Genomic DNA, 18,178 nt, shown 5'->3' with positions numbered 1-18,178 from the left:
ACAGGATTTGATATAGCAAGCAAATAATACAAAGCCTGAAGGCTGAACAATGAGGAGGTGATTGGGATGCATGAAATCATAGTCAACAAGTTAAGAAGGGGAAATATTTACAGATTTAGTGGAACATTTACAAAAATAGAAGACATGACCTGATGGGGCTGATTTCTTTTGGAGTTATTTTGTCTGTTCAGGATACTGTGAACCACTCCATGTATAATACAGTTATAGTATCTCAGATTTGTTTAGCATACTTTGATTAATTGGGTCAGTTCTACCACTCTCTCCCCACTTAAAAAAAAAAAGTATGTTTTATATGTATTTTATATGTAATATACATATTATATATTAACATTAATGTTTTTATATTAATAACTAATCATATATTTAACCATTTTTTAAGTGCTTGTACCATATTTACTCAAGTATGTTTAATTTAACCTTACCATTACATAAGCCTTCCAGCCTTATTCATATGTTTTCAAGCATCAAAATCTTACACATACTTTTTGTTTTAATTGGTGAATTAAAAGTATTGAGTTAGGGTGGTAGGTGGGTTTTTTGTTGTTGTTGGAGGTTGTTTTACACTTGAGGAACTGTACGCTGAAGTTTGTCTTTTAATGAGTCAATGCAAAACATATTTCAGAATCTTCATGGAAGAAATAATGTAAATTAACCTTATGTTACATGAGAATGTCGCTAAGAGTTTGCTTTTAGATTTCTCTAAAATTATAAGGATAATTTACTTGTTTAAATCTTATGAATTATGCAACATGCTTATTGATAAAATTTAAATCTTTATTTTAGAGCAATATACTTTGCTGCTTATTCAAACTGCAAGGAAAAGTTGAATGGTATATTTGATCCGGACTCTACCCAGGTACACATGATTTCAGCTGCAATGGCAGGTATGAATATATAATATTAAAAAGCAAAGCATTTTCCAAAACTGAGAAGCTTAAGTTATGATTTTACAATATGCAGTTAAGTCCATTAATGTGCTTTTCATTGATTAGCATCAACAATCATTCTTATATTTATTAGTATGCAGTAAATTTGATCAGGAGATATACTTAAAATCTGTTATCAGTTGGCATTTTTATAATCAAGGGTTTGTGATAGCATACAGGTAATAAAATATTTACATTGTCTTGTGTAGTCCACTGAATAGTCAGTGGTCACTTTTAACAGTTTAAAGAATCCAACCATAATTACTCTATAAATAAGTTATGGAGCTGTAATTTACTCTTCTCTCCTCAATTTCTGTTAGTGCCTTTTCCCTTTTTGCTGCATGTTTTGGCTTCTGTCTGAAATGTGCCGGCAGTTCTTGGTAAAGTATTCATTTTGTCCTGTGCTCAAATGCTGAAATTTTTGTGATGTATTATTGATAACTGAGAGTTACTGTAATGTATGTATTTTTGAAAAATATGTTTAGATTCCATATAAATCAATTAGATAGTACTTGAAATTTAGGCACTGGCTATGTGTACATGCTTGCTATAGAAATGTTTTCCAAGGACTCTTCTGTCATCATTGTTGAGCATATATGATTCTGAATTAAAGCAACTAGTTCTGGGCCTTTGTACTGCCTTAAAGATAAACTAGGAATTGATTTGACCAGTCTGGTTCTGGAATCATTTGTTGCAATGCGTGTTAGACAAAGCCATGACCTTTGGTTCATTCTCTACAGTTTTCTGAGATGTGTTGTATATTTGACCATACCTCACATTTGCAAATTATGCTATGACTATAAAGCAAATTATTACTACTTTCATCAACTGTTGAGCAATAAATTGTCAATTACATGTTTAATAATGAGTGCCTTAAACTGTTAACCATTTTCTGTTTAGAAATAAATTGGATCAATTTGAACCACATACTTTAACGAACTAAGTGTAAGTTGGAAATAACTAATTTCTGAAAGGTCAATAGCTGTATAATCTACAATATACCTCACAAATTATTTTCAAGGGTTTTTATGTTTGGTAACTGTTGACTGACTCATTGAAGTTTTAAAGATAAAAGGTAAAAACCTTAGAGTCAAGGTGGTGAAATACTGTTATGTACCCATGAGGAAAGATCTTGGGCAAGTTAGGTAATTCATGCGAGCTTCTCTTACCTTATCTTTGGAATATAGGTGGCTCTACAAAGATTTGGATTTTGAGATTTAGTTCTTTCGTACTGTAGAGATCATCTAATTACAACTAGAATTTTTTTTTAAATAATACTTTTTTTAGACATTGAGTACGGATGATTTTTCCTCTACAAATTTGAGTGGGTATAAGGTAAAAATTAGTGGCCAATTCCAAACTATATAACTGCTATATTGGGATCTTTAAGAATATATTTCTGGATTACCCGTGTTTATTTTGTTTTTTAACCCCAGAAAATTATTAAAGAAATGTTAAGCTTTCTTTTTTTTATTTTGGAAGACTTGAAGTCAAGAAAGTAGATGAGCAGTCATTTTTAGTTAAGGATAGTTGATAGATATTCAGTAATGCAAATTTAGGGTTTTAGAATATCTTAATTCCCAATGGAACATCTTTTTTCATTAGAATATCTCATCAGAAAAAAAAAAAAGAATATCTCATCGGAGTTTATTACTATTTATGTATCATGTTGCAGAGAATTTCAGTGGAATTGTCATTTTAAGCTTTTTTCTCAAATGTGTACAAATGTCAACTCTGTTTTTATCTATACGTTGATACTATTTTCCAACTTGAATTCCTTGAATTTTTGTAAATTGATGGTCTTATCATTGTTCAGAGATTATTGCACTATATACTTATTATGTAATTTGAAAATACTTCTTCCATTTGTTTACAGTTACATTTTTCTAAGAATTATGCTTTCAGAGCTTTCTTGCACTATTCATGAGCATTAACACTTAGCTTTGCAGTTTTTATACATAACTACATGGTTGGTTAAAACTGAATGATCCCATGCAAAGTCATGAAGGTAGCCTTTTGCCCCCCTTCATTCTTGAAATAATCTAGACCGGATTGTTCTGGATTTTCTTCAGGATCATTTTTAGAAGTCTTCTAAATATGAATTGGGGGTGCAAAGTTCTTAGAGGGAGTCATGTGAAAAATCATCTTTTAACGGGCTATTAAAAAAATGCTAACCTTGTCACTTTAGTATCAAAAAGTACAGTGAAATAGACTGTTTAATGATACTGCCTGCAAGATTTTGCTACCTCAGACAACACATTAAGTACTAACAGATCTTGTACGTAATTTTTATTCCAAGTAGCCAGTTGATTTTGCATTTTATCTATATGAACTCAAGTGTTTAGGTAGTAAAACTTTTTTCTCAGAATGACAGTTTATTTAAAGTGGATCTTATTTTGGTTTGTTGTAGTGTCTTAGGGCAATACTATAAGAATTTATAAACCTAAATTTAGAGGAAAAATTATTTCCAGTTATAAGACTATTTAATAAAAATTAAGTAATGTTGACTCTGTTTTACCTGCTTTTTTTTCTTTTTCCTTCCCTACATGTAACCTTTGTTAGACTGAGAGTATTTGTTTGTTGAGGGTATTTGTATGTTTTGTATGTTTTGGTTTAAATGAACTTGGATATCCCTCTCTATATACCTATTTTTTTGTATACAAGTGTGTATACAAAAAAATAGTATGGTTTCTTTATAGTAATTCCCAGTTTTCAAAAGTTTTTATCTAGAATATACAGACTTTTATATACAACATTATAGATTTAAATGAAAAGAATTCTGATTTTTATTAGATTATATATTCAGATAGTTATTGCTTAATTTTTAAAATACCAATAATGTAATCATTTAACATTTACTACATACCTGGCGGGTTTTATTTGCTTATGGCATTCACTGTTACTTTTCAGTAATACAGTAATTCAGGATACATTTTTCTATTTGACTTAAAGTTTATTACTAAAGGTTAAGTTTTTACTCGTTAAAGAGAAAGTTTATTCTTGCCTATATAAAATATATTTTTTGATATTTTATTTGTCCATGGCAGTGTATTCAGCCAAATGGATGGCTGGACTGATGTTTTGTGTGTTTGTATGTAAACATTCTTCCTGTTTTTTGTTTTGTAGAACACAAGAAATTAAATACAAAATAATCAAAATACTCCATAAAAATGGATGTGCAATATTATTGGCCATAGTGCAAAGGTGAAAGGTACTATTGTAGCAACATATATTTTATTTAAAACAATTATAAATAATTACAAAATGTTACTCAAATATTCTGGTTTTTTTTTTTTTTTTTAAGATTTACTAAGACAAAACAGATTTACCAAATAAGCTGATAAAGTATAGAAAATTTGATTTCACCTCTGATCATGGTAGATCATAATGATTAGGAAAATGGGATATGATAATCCCTTCTAAATATTTTCTTAGATTCCCCATTGACAAGGTTAGCATTTTTTTTCTTTAAGGCAAAATTCGTCTTTTAGGTAAGTATTGGACTCTGAAACTGCTGCAGATGGCAGAAATTTCAGTACTCGGTGCATTTTAAAAAAAAAAAAACATTATCACCCATTCTGATATTCCTTTTTGTTTTTAAACTTAAAATTTTCAAAAAAGGTAGATCTCACAGTAAATATTTCTGAAATCCTTCCAATGGGATTCATTTTGTACACATGTTTCTGATGAGGTCACTGCTTGTTGTTATGATACAGAAAAGCCTGTGTCTATTTTAGGCATTTACTGTACATTTCTCCCGAGAAAAGAGTGAGATCGTGTCATCTCATGCTCCCCATCCGCAGGTCACTTCCTGTAGAAATATGGACTAACTTAAACCTCGTGAGTACTGATCTGAGCATCTCTTGCAGCCTCTAGTTATAAGAAACACACCCTGGGAATTTATAATAGCTGTGGAAGTAATAGAAAGCGGGAAATGAACTTTGATTTCCTGAATGTGTGTGCGTTCTGAGTATTTTATAAAACTTTTAATTCTAATCCCTTTAGAATATTCCTTCTAGAAGGAAGAATGGGGTAACTTTTCAGTCATTGTGTAATAAAAGCCTGGGGTCTTCAGCTTGGCCATAATAGCCTTGACCTCGAAAGAATTTGATGACAATATTTAAGATATACATAGTATAAATGGTATCATATCATCCTAAAGCTTTTAGGGAAAATAGTAGTTCTTTTTGCTTAGCATAACATATTTTAAAAGTCTAATACAGTACTTTCCATTCTCTTGTCTGTTGATTCTTAGCTTTCTACTTTCTTGGAAAAACATTGATCTTAACACCTACCATTACTTTCCAATAAATGCAGGATAAGAATATATGGGATATAAGCTGTTTTAGTTTATTTATTTATTTATTTTTTAGTTTTTAGTTTTAATGTATTTCTCTTAGGAGGTTAGGTGGGCTTTGTTCTTAACAGAACTTGAAATAAAAAGTACTGAAAATGCAATACGACAGGTATCACTCACTTAATGAAATAGACATTTTCAGCAAGTTTCCTTATAAGCAGGATTTGTGTTAATCTGGCTACATTATCAGATGGAATCTTAGATGAAGCAAAACTTTAAAAGCTGCATTTTGAAAGTTTTAAAAAAAAAATTTCTAGTAAAATTCTAACCTCACTGCTAACAGTATGGCTGCTATCTGCCACTTTGCTTTAACTGGAGCAATAGTAATTCTTCTTAACCTATAGAGAGATCCTTCATATGCCTCTAAGTCAGTTTTAATGTTTAACAGGCTGCTCAGAATACTAATATGAACTAGCATTCAAAATTTCACAAAATTTAAATGCCAAAATAAAAATAAATAAATTTCTAAACTTCAGGGGAACCATTGCCAGTATCTTTGTATATGTTTGTCTTAGAAGTAGGAAGATCCATTTAGCTTTGGCTATTGGCCAACTTCAAATTGCCTTTCCATATATAATTTAGTGGTAAGTTTTTGCTTTTTTGCACTTGTTTCATTTATTGAATTAATAATAGACTATATTTTTATAAATTTAATTAGCTTAATAGTGTCTGGTTAGTTTATTAAAGTGTCTGTGGTTAAAAGAACATAATAGCAAAAAAAAAAAAAAAAAGAACATAATAGCATAAAATTCTAGGACCAGAGTTTTAACTGGTAAAGACCAATAGCTAAAAACCTGCAGGTCATGCCTAGAATCTGTCTAATATAATGGTTTGCTGACATCTAGTCTAGTGTCTTTATTAAGAGCTAGCTTATTATTGGAAGAGTTGACCCAGAACAACTCTAGAAGGCACAAGTTATTAATAGTAGCAGTTAGTTATAGAGGGATAAGATGACAACACTCTCACTTACCTGAATTTTAATATATCCTGTTCACTAGATTAGTTTGTATTTGGAAATGAATTTTAGTTAAGTGAGAAATACCTGTTGTTTGCGTCCTGTCATTGTTCATTAATATGTACAGAGAATAATTTAAAATTTTATTCATGGATATTTGGAAAATTCATTTCTAGTAATATTTATAAATATTTATTGCAATATTTTAAAGTTTACATATATGGAGTCTTTTTCAGCCCTTAATTGAGGAATTTTGTGACTTGGAAGAGCATTAAGCTTGGATACTAAGTTTTTATTGTTAGAAATAGAACTTCTCTATTTAAAAAAAAACTGATGCTTTTTTCAAATAAAGTATGAAAGATGGACATTTTTACCTAGATAGGCTTTTTTTTTTTTTAAGTTTGGTGTAAGGATTCCCAGTTTTAGGCTTTCCAATTTAATGAAAAGCATTTTTTTTTTCTTAATGTCCACAAGATAATTAATAAAAAACCATTGTGAATAATGGAGAGTATTTTGTTGCCTTGTGCTGCTTAGCACCCTTTCCCTAATAAACCCCCTAGTATTGCCATATAGACATTTAGCTAATACAAATATTTAAGTTTAAAAACAAAGAATTAATCTAATTAGAGGTATGGCCAGATTACTGATGTCTGGTGCATATTTGCTTTAAAACATAATTTGAATGTATTTGAGTTTTCTACTTAGGAAAATGAAGGAAGGTCAAGAAAAAAAAATTTTTTTAGCTTTATCTCATTTAGGCCAGGTAAGGCAGGAAAAATCTTTTCCAAGTAAAATATTTAAATGGATCTAACAGTTTCACATTTTTCTTCTCTTTTCCTTTTACTAAGAATTTATAATGAAGAGAAACTCTTCTTTAAAAATGTTCCTGATAATCTGTCCAACACTAAATTTTTATTATTTTAATACTGGTGCATACAAAATTGTTGGTCCCATACTAGTTTTATACATATGTATATAGTATTAAAAGCATTTGAGAGAAATGGAAACTATAGAACTATTACAAAATAGTAAAAGGAGTTACCAAACCAAATTTTTATTCCATCTATCATGTTTTATAAATAGATTCAGTTTAAGCCTCCCTTTGTGAGACATCTGGCTATTTCTGCAGTGTTAAAACAGTGGATTAAGGGAATAAAATTTGAATTAGCTAATTATCTGACATTACAGAAGGAAAAAGAACCTATGAGACTAAATTCTACTTTGTAAACAATTTGATAAAATTATTTTGCATTTTAGATACACGCATAATAACGTTGAAAGCCAAGAAAGGTTTATGATTGGTTCTGCACTGTATGTTAACTTAAAAAACAAATTATTTTTTAAGTGCACCATAGCATTTTTCTTCCTGAAAGAACTTAATTCATATTAAATGTGCTGGTTATATTCCATCTTTCTAAAAACAATGTGCTTCACCTGCCTATTATTTGATAGAAAGTATTAAATCAGTTAAGATCCTTAGACATTTCTGCATGTAAGTTTTCACTGAATTTAAAGGCCAATTGAATAAATATAGTTTGATGTAAGTAGTTTTGTGAAGTTTGTGTAGTGATCTTAAATGTCCACAAGCAGTATATTAAAACCCTGTTTTGTATAGATGAAGCAATCTTCATAAGTTCCCGTTATCAAGATTGCATTTCATGTGCTATTTTTCCAGAACAGTAGGAAGACAGCAAGTAAAAGATCCATGCTAGTCTAGAAACACTGCTCCAGAGATCTTAATTTACTAATTAGAATGAGCCATTTTATGAGACCACCCTTCTGCAGTGATAGTACATAGTACTTAAGTTTTAAAGTAAACTAGAACTACCTTCTACTCTGAGTTTCTCTCTTCAGTGTCTATAAAAGTGAGAGGGAAGTTCCAATTTGTAATTTTTCAAACATTTGAGTTTTTGTATGTGTTTAAGTGGGTGAAAAACAGATCTGTCCTATTAACCCTAACAGAAACCTGACTTCTGTGATACTATTATTTTAACAGTATTAGTAAGTATATGTTTATGTGAAGCATTCATAAAGGCAAACAGCAATCCTTTCTGTTATACAGCCAACTTAAGATCAAGTATAGTATGTTGACCTTTAGGTAAAATACACTTTGAACATAGGGATTTGGACCTCAAGTAGCTGTTTTAGAGTTTGCATGCTAAAAAACCCTAGAATACACAAAATTTCTATATATTTGTCTGTAGAAATGGGTTTCTAAATTTAGCTTAGAGTATAAAGAGCACCCCAGAGAATATTCTGAATATGTTGAGAGAGGAATTTATATATAATCAGATTTTGTTCTTAAAATTTTTTAGTTATGGTCAAAATTTGAGAATGTAGATTGGAAATAAACTACAAATGTTCATGGTCGTATGTGTTTGTAAAATTGTATAGCATACATCAATTAATAGTTTAAATATTTATATGCATTTTCTTTAATATAGATTTATGTGATTTTTAAAACCTTAGAGTTAATAGTGTGTTCTTCATTTTTACCAGAGTTCATTTTAAACATGTTTGTTTAGGTTTTACTGCAATCACAGCGACCAACCCCATTTGGCTTATAAAGACTCGGTTACAGCTTGATGCAAGGTATGTGAATTCCTTAAAACATAATTAAAATTGGTTTCAACTAATTTTTTCCTGTAAATTTATAACTGTGAGATATCAGTGCCATGTATCTAGCCATGTTTTTCCCCTCTTGCTGCTGAATTTGTCTTTTTTGGTTTGGTTTTTGAAACTTGAGTCTCCCATCAAAAGCAAAAGTGATATAATGGTTGGCAATATGAAAATTTCTAGGGAAGAAAGTGTGTTGTGTTTTTATTTTTATTTTTTAATATTTTATTTATTCATGACAGACAACAGAGAGAGGCAGAGACATAGGCAGAGGGAGGAGAAGCAAACTCCATGCAGGAGCCTGATGTGGGACTCAATCCCGTAACTCCTGGATCACATCCTGAGTCAAGGGCAGACACTCAACCACTGAGCCACCCAGCCGTCCCTGTGTTGTGTTTTTAAAGAAAAGAAAAAGAATATATATATTAGCCTAGCCCAAACAGTGATAATTTCACTATATGAATGATTATGACTGGCCTCCCGGCAGTTGAACAATACACATGGTCAACTAGTCTAGCCTAGATCTTGAAGGATGGGCAGCCCCGGTGGCTCAGCAGTTTAGCGCCGCCTTCAGCCCAGGGCGTGATCCTGGAGACCCGAGTTCGGGTCCCATGTCGGGCTCCTTGCGTGGAGCCTGCTTCTCCCTCTGCCTGTGTCTCTGCTTCTCTCTCTCTCTCTCTCTCTCTCTCTCCGTGTCTCTCATGAACAAATAAAATCTTAAAAAAAAAAAAAAAAAGAAAAAGAAAAAGAGAGAGAGAGAGAAAAAGGAAGGAAGGAAGGAAATAAAATAAAATAATAAAATATAAAATAAAATAAAATAAAATAAATAAAATAAAATAAAATAAAATAAAATAAAATAAAATAAAATAAAATAAAATAAAATAAAATAAAATACCAGGAGTATGCTTTAGTATGTTGTGGGGTGGATCTGTGGGGGTAGGGGGTGGAAGTCCTGAGAAAAGTATGGCTTAAAACTATTATTTTTTCACTTAAAATTATAACACAAGCCATCACAAGTTCTTAGGCTTGGGAGTGGTGGGGAATGAGATAGGGTTGGGTAATAGTGAAAGGTTGGTTTAAAGATGCCAATTTATAACCATGAAATCAAGAACAGGGCTGATATGTTTGCATATTAACCTTTGGGACTAGTAGTATTTTAACTTCTAATGAGGAAGTCTCTGATGGCAGAAACTGATTGATTACAGTTGGTTGCATGGATCATTCAACGAAGAAAGTATTCAGTGTTGTTAATTGAGGACAGTAATTAGTTCATATAACTGGAGGAATTTGTAGGTTATCAGGTGGGTGTCTTAATTGTGTTTTTATTTTGTTATGTCAGAAACAGGTTGTATATAATTTATAAATAGATACAATTTTTATTTCTTTCTCTGTAGGTAGCATTTATTGGGAGCATCACAGTGTAAGGTCATATTTTTACAAACTCAAAAATATGTATTTGTATAAGTAAGAGTAGATACACTGTCCTTAAGTAGCACTAAGGAAGTTTTACTGGGCACAATGCTCAATAAATACTTGGTAAGTATAGGGGTCCTCATTCACTGTTCACCATGATACTGACATGAAAGATAAGACCGTTGCCTTTAAAGGATCATAGGAAATTTGACTTAAATTCACACATTTTTTTGGAAAGAACTGAGTGGGTTTGGAAGAATCCCTAAAATCTACAAATATTAGATTAATTGTTCTCCTTGTTTTGTGATGTACATCTTTGGTGTCTCAATCACTCTTTTATTAAGTGCAAAAGAAAGCTCAACTTAGAACTGGATTCAGTGATTTAATGTAATGAGAGTTTGTTTTTATCTTGAGCTGTAGTCACAATGTATTTGGACTAAAGGATTTTATTTCTTATCCCTACAATACAAACTTCAATGAGGACATGAAACTGAAGATTTAATGTAGTGTATTTTGCATTAGTAGAATAAACTACTTACATGTTACCCATCTAATATGACAAACTTGGGACAAAAGAATAGGAAATCTAAAATGAATGTTTTAAAACTCTGGTTTTACTTCTTCATGAGTTAAAGAGGATCATTCTATATTTAGAGTGGCATATTTTACTGTATTTACTTTGTTTAAAAACCTTGACTACTTTGTAAATAAGATTTTTCTTTTTTGCTCTTTAGGAACCGTGGAGAAAAGCGAATGGGTGCTTTTGAATGTATTCGTAAAGTGTATCAGACAGATGGACTTAGAGGATTTTATAGGGGCATGTCTGCTTCATATGCTGGCATATCAGAGACCGTTATCCATTTTGTTATTTATGAAAGTATTAAGCAAAAATTACTGGAATATAAGATTGCTTCTACAATGGAAAATGATGAAGAGTCTGTAAAAGAAGCATCAGATTTTGTGGGAATGATGCTAGCTGCTGCCACCTCAAAAACTTGTGCCACGACTATAGCATATCCACATGGTAAGAGGAGTTGAGTTTGTATGAGAAATTCTATTAATTTAGAAATATTTTCCCATGTCAGCCAAAAGTCCACTTATTAGAACATTTATAATTTTATCGAATTCTGGGCAGCCCCAGTGGCCCAGTGGTTTAGTGCTGCCTTCAGCCCGGGGTGTGATCCTGGAGACCTGGGATCGAGTCCCACATCAGGCTCCCTGCATGGAGCCTGCTTCTCCCTCTGCCTGTGTCTCTGCCTCTCTCTGTGTCTGTCATGAATAAATAAATCTTTAAAAAATAAAAAAAAAAATAAAAAAATAAAAAAAAATAAAATCTAAAAAAAAAAAAATTTATTGAATTCCAGTAAAACAAAATATAGTTCTTAGGAGTTCATCATAACAGTGTATAAGTAACTGTTTTAATCAGTCAGTATATATTATAGTAGTATGATAGAGATTTAGCATGGATTCTGGACAGTCACATAGCCCAGAGTCAGATTCTAGACAGGTGATGTTTGGGCAAGTTATAAAAAAAAAAAAAAGTAGGGTTGTAGATAGTGTACTAGATACTTTATATATAATATTGCCAATCTACAAAAAATTCCTACTGAATACTTACATTCTCTATTTAAGTCTAAGGATACTAGAACATAACCAGAATTTGTCTTCATTTCCAAATGGGAAACAAGAAATGTTAAGATTGAGTTGCTGAAGGGGTCACATAGCTTACTCAGATCTCATAGTTTACCTCAGTGGAGGAGCACAGATTTGAAATGGAGTCTGTAATACCAAAGGCCAGCCTATTATAGTATAAACCAGTTTGATTAATTAATAATAAAATCACTTAAAAATTTGTCTGTAAGATGCTAAGGTTTTTTAATAATTTTGTTCTAAGTGTAACCTTGTTTTTTTTTTTGTTTTTTTTTTAAGATTTTATTTTTTAAGTAATCTTTATATCCAACCTGGGGCTTAAAATCAAGAATTGCATGCTACACTGACCCATCCAGGCACCCCTGCTTTGGGTTTTTAATCTAAATGCTTCACTTTTGTTACACTGATTAACATTTACATTCACCCTTTTAAAGCTAAGGCTCTGATCAAAACTGTATCAAGACAAATGCGACCAGGCTAGGAGGAAATGATTATTTGCTCTAAAATGTAATTTATGAGTAAAATCAACTCTAATCCAGTTGGACTATGAACTTACCTCTGTTTCCTGAGGGAAGTTCCTAACTTCTTTCTTTAAGAAAAGTCAGAAGAGGACAGTATCAGCAGCATAGTTTAGGTTCAGCTACTTTGGGATACCTAGAACTTTGGCCAGCTAAGGGTGAGAGACAGTTTTAGAGTTGTACACACTCTGTCGCTTCAAGAGAGATGATGTCATTATAAGAAACAGTGTTTTAGAGTGGAATATATAAATGGCATGAGTTTTTAAGATAGGACACAAGAGATTTCAAATATTATTTGCAGTGAAAATAGTTCTAGGCCATTGTCCTCAGGCCCATCAGGAGTAGTGTGTTGGATAAACAGTCTTTTCAATAGAGAGCTCTGAATTCTTGTCCGAGCCTCTACCCCAACTGACTAAAACCTCTCAGCAGTCTGATTTCCTCACCTTTCAAAACTTAAATAATGACTAACCATATAATCTTTATCTCTGAGAGCTCTAAAATTTTACAATTTTTGCTTAGTTGCTCCCTAGATGGGGCCTTTATCTAACGGCTAGTATTTTGAACATTTTTAGCCTCATGTACAAGAAATTTCATGTTAGTATCTGTGGACCACTATAAATAGATAATTCTATGTTCTCATTGTGGAGTCCACTTAAGATCTTTTGTGTTTATTTCTCACTGTACCTTTGTGTATTTATCTCTGATATCACCTGCATTCCCTTTTCTATTCCTTCACCTTTTTCTTATCATATGTATTCTCCATTTTATCCATATCTAGTATATAACTGATACTTCTGTTTATTACCACTCAGGAACCTATGAAATTTTATAATTAGTATTTATTATTAGTGATTTTAGCCAGCTATCTTAGAAGTTTGGTGGTATTGTAATAAGACCAGTTTCAGTAAGTTGCACATTAAAAATCACTCCTTGTATATCCTAAACTTTCACTTAAAAACTGATAAATGGAATGTGCTCAGCATTAGGAGGATATAAAGATATCATTAATGTTTTTAAAATTACTTTTTCCCCCCCTAAACAGAAGTTGTAAGAACAAGACTACGTGAAGAGGGAACAAAATACAGATCTTTTTTTCAGACTCTGTCTTTGGTTGTTCAAGAAGAAGGTTATGGGTCTCTTTACCGTGGTCTAACAACTCATCTGGTGAGACAGATTCCAAACACAGCCATTATGATGGCCACCTATGAATTGGTGGTCTACCTTCTGAATGGATAGCAACTTCAGGCTGCCACACTACGAAGAGGGAAGACCAAAAGATTACAGTGGACCATGCAGTATCAAAGCCAGCATGGTGGACAGAAGAAAAAAGTTTGGGAACATGTAACTATGCCTGAGTGGAAGTTCGGCTGTAGGAATTAAAGTAATCATAATCACATTACTTGGTCTTTTTCAGTAATGTAGGGGGAAAAAAAAAAACCTAGGCTGCCTCTAAAAAAGCCTTTAGAATCACTCCTTCCTCCAAATTGCCATTTTCTCTACCATGTCCACGGGACACAGTTGCATTTTGTTGATTTATGGCAGTCAGAGTATAGTGTTTATTCCATGAGCACTTTTCCAGTCTTCTAAACAAAGCCATCCCTGATTGTATAAATATTATAACTATCCAAAGATAGTATTGACAGTCATAAATATCTTACCTCTGGCTTCTGTGTAATTCCTGTAAAATTGTAAAATAACAAGAATAAGTGAGATCTTTAGTATTATTTTCCCATTTCCTTGAGAGGATCTGGAATGTAAAGTTAATTATTTGGCATTAATAGTCACGAGTTTTGACAACTAATGAAATAATGTCTAAAGATCTTGTGTATTTTTAGCTTTAAAATATTTTGGTTTCCACTGCTAACTAGGTGCTTGATGTTTAGCATAATGTGGACACTTCTATTGTTCATTAACATATCAAGCTCGATGGTAATAGTTTGGGACAGAAGAAACCAGTAAACTGTTGATTCTTGGCCATTTCAATAACTTGAGCACATCCTCATACTTCTCTAACTTTACAATAAGTGAATGAATGCAGTTGTCTCATCGTTGATTTATAAGTTATGAACTTGAGTTATCATCTATCAGACCTAAATATCATTTTCTTAAAGTAGAAAAAATTCACCGCTTCTCAATCTTTCTCTGTTTTCACATTAGGAATTTGAACCTTTGAATTTTTTCCAGAAGATCAAGTTAGATCGCATTTATTTTGTAGAGAAAATGGTAATTTTCAGCTTTGCCCTAATAGGTTTCTTTTTTTAAGGTGACATCATAAATATCTGGGGCAGTATAAACAGAACAGGGGCCCTCTGCTGTCTGAGCAGGTAGTGATCCTAATTAACTAACAGTTTTGTAAATGAACAAACTGCTTTTGACAAATTTATGCTATCCTGATTTCTTAAATAGTAAATCAGAAAGATTCAAGTTAATTCAGATTAAGTGTGCTAACAGGATATAGCTTTTACATTTTGCTGTTGAGTTCAACTGTACCTTTTAATACTTAAATGTATATTTGTATGGCCCTTATGAAGATGTTTGCTGTGTAATTCTGTTAAGAGACTTTTGCTTATGGATGTTGCTATACTGGTGTATAAAACATCTACAATTAAACTCCAGTGTGGTACTCATTTCAGTAAAGATGAACTGTACGTTTTGTGCAATGGCTTTATCTTAAGAATGACTCTTTGTGAATGCACTTTGTGGCCTTTTTTTGGAGGGGGGATGAGAGTAGGAGAGAATTCCATGTTAAGATTATTTTTTTTAAACATTGGTCATGTATTAGGCAGAAACTATGTGCAAAACATTTTTCCGGGTTTTAGATACGGTGTTTTGAAGATCTTTAATAATATGTTTTATGTAGTCTGTGTATACTCTAATGCCCCAACACAGAAAATTGTAGCACGTCATTGCAAGCTTTCTCCACTGTCACCAGTGAAACACAGTGCCCTCTTAAATTCCTTCACCTTCTTAACTCCTTATAATCAACAGTAACTGGATGTTTTTGAGGTGCTTCGATTGGAATTTAAAAATATTCCAATCTATTTGGAGACCAAAGGCAAATTCAGTTTCATTACCTTTGGGATTATTCGTACCTTTTATGGTGAATTTTAGCTTTGACATTTATTGTGAGAAACATGCCAAAAAAAAAAAAATCATCCAGGGGTTTCTAACTTAAATCTGTAGAGAAAGTCTCAATCTATAGTGTTTGCCTTTTCAGGTGCCACTTATACTGCCTAATACAGTGCCATTTGCCTTGCAAAGATTCGTAAACATTAGTTGTGTCGAATGTAGAACAAATTCCCCTAATCTTAATGATCTCAGTACACCACAAATGATTAAGAATGATATGAAAACCAGCAGCTAAGGAACATCTTATTATTTAGTGTTAGCAAATTCATAATAAGTGTCCTTCAAGGATGAACATATATTCTACTCCTGTTTGTATTTTAGCAAGTAAAACTTCTGTTGACCTTTAATGCATTATATTTAGCTTTTAAAAGTGAGTCTTTTCTATGTACTGGAAGAAAAGATCTTAGAGTCTTAGACTTTGTTTCTTTGTGCAACAACTGGAAAGGAGCAATGAAGCTGATTTTAATTTTTTTTTCCCAGAGCACAATCTGCCATAGTTTACTTTATGTGTGACAGAGATAATTTTAAAAAGAAAGCTATATAAAAGTTGTATATAAAGTTTGTCTCTGAAACACTTCTTTGGAGATTTTTTTTTTAATTGATGCAAATGTTTAAAAAGAAAAATGCATACTTAAAGGACTGAATTTTTTTAAAGCTGTGTATTGTTTTCATCTATTTTCTATCAGATGACTTTTTATTTCTAGTATAGAGATTGGCAGCATTCTTTGTATTTGTCTGTACTTTTATTATAGAATCTTAACAGGAAATTGAACTTGTTAAAGCAGTAGATACTGAAAGAGTATGCTCATAGAGCAGCAGATAGAACTTTGGTACCTGTGGCTTATAGACAGTTTTTCTAAATTTCAAAGTCCAAATCTGAGAATTACCAACCCTGGGACTGTGGAGTATAATACAGTGCTTTTGAATCCAGGAAAAAAAAACAACTGTATCACCAAAGGTTTGTCTTAATTTTCATTATGTATGTAATTTTATGGAACCAACCTTACTAGATGGGGCTCATGAGTAATTTATTTGTGACTTTGGAACCGGAATAGAATATTGTTTGGTCATTTAATCTAGCCTTTTGTTTCCTAAAACCTAATGCCCATTGTACTGTATTAGGACCAGGTTGTTAAAAATAATGAGTGTTTGCTCTTTTACTGGAGTATACACATGTCAGCATTTTTAGATTTATTGTAAGTCACTAAAAATACTGATTTGAACTTAAAAGATTTAAGTGCTAGAAAGCCTATCCTTTATTCCTTCAGCATTGTTCATGCCTGTCTTCTGTTTACATGCTCTTCTGCCCAGACTATTAGTACTGTAGGGACCCCTTACTTTGGGGCTGATAAGTATAATAGTTGAGCCTTTCTGTCTACTGTTCATGACTTAAACATTCCTAAGAATAAAGGTGTTTCTGAATGATTTAAATTAGAAAGAATTTTAATTACATGAAAATATTTAATGCAATGTGCTTTCTGTCCACTCAAGTCTCTTCTCCATCATGCCCCTTACATTTCTTGTTAATCTATACACTGCTTTTTATGCTACTCCTTTTAGAAACTGAAAATTCTAGTTTCACTCCATTTTTATGTTGTTAAACATTTGAATGTGTACCCCTCATATGTGAACAATTAAATTATGATCTATTAGTCATAGATAAATAATCAGCTTCAAAAGAGTTGATATCTTTTGACCATTTCTGTGAGGTTTGCTATTCTTGCATTTTGTGTACATGGCTGTAAATGATGTGCATTCTATTTATGTTAACTAGCTGAATTTTATTTGAATTGTTAAAATTAAAAAATTAAAATATCCTTATGAAAGTATGGAAGTTTTTTTTCCTATAATGTATTGTAATATTTTGGCTTGATGAGAATGTAATCACATTTTCTTAGGATTATGTGAAGAACAAAAGTGCATTGCCATTTTCAAGGTAAGTGTCAGGCTCTGATCTGCTAGACATGGTGATATCTATAGGAAACAAAAGGTCAAATTATCTAATTTGTAGAGTTCAGTAAGATACTTCTGTTCTGACATATTTTCCACAGGTTTATTGATACTTAGATACCATTCTTTTCATGTATCAAAACATCTAATTTGCAAAGAATATCTGAGAAATTTGATCCTAATTAGGTTATTTCGGATACCTCCCTGGGTTGTAATGGTTTTTTAACATTATGACTTTTTGCTAGTTTTGGTTTTAGTCTTTCAGAAAGGTTAAAGGGCTAGAAACTTTAGAATAACCAAATGAATCCACGTATGATAGGTTGAAACAAGTGACACAGATTTAAGTGTTGTATAGAACCTACCCATTTTACATTTTGTCAGTTTTATTTAAGTTTTCACAAGTTGTAGCTACCATCAAACGTCACCTAGTTTGTTGGTGAGGAAACCAGGACAAATTTGTCACATCTCTTTTCTCTAACATAAAAATTGAAAGCTTGTGGCTGGCTTTCCTCTGAAGACTGAAATGGTGAGATGAAGATATTGGCAAAATATATCAATGGTTGAGGTTGGTATGACAAGCATATTTTAATGCTTAGTGTCCTAGGTTTAAATTATGTGTATGTGTGTTTATTATTGAATATTA

The 18,178-nt window shown here is 31.9% G+C and overlaps 1 protein-coding gene across 2 annotated transcripts in view; it reads left to right on the top strand.

The window, feature by feature from the left end:
• Positions 1 to 17,411, top strand: part of SLC25A36 (solute carrier family 25 member 36) — a 37,038-nt gene extending 19,627 nt beyond the window's left edge. For both annotated transcript variants that reach the window (XM_077864935.1, XM_077864936.1), the window contains exons 4-7: positions 805 to 905; positions 8,785 to 8,851; positions 11,023 to 11,312; positions 13,499 to 17,411. In XM_077864935.1, the coding sequence (XP_077721061.1) occupies positions 805 to 905; positions 8,785 to 8,851; positions 11,023 to 11,312; positions 13,499 to 13,692 (652 nt within the window). In that variant the 3' untranslated portion in view covers positions 13,693 to 17,411. The remainder of the gene's footprint in view (positions 1 to 804; positions 906 to 8,784; positions 8,852 to 11,022; positions 11,313 to 13,498) is intronic.
• The last annotated feature ends 767 nt before the right edge of the window (positions 17,412 to 18,178 follow it).

This window comes from Canis aureus, chromosome 22 (assembly GCF_053574225.1).
Source record: "Canis aureus isolate CA01 chromosome 22, VMU_Caureus_v.1.0, whole genome shotgun sequence".
Classification (NCBI taxonomy): Eukaryota; Metazoa; Chordata; class Mammalia; order Carnivora; family Canidae; genus Canis; species Canis aureus.
This window is presented reverse-complemented; position numbering and strand designations above follow the sequence as displayed.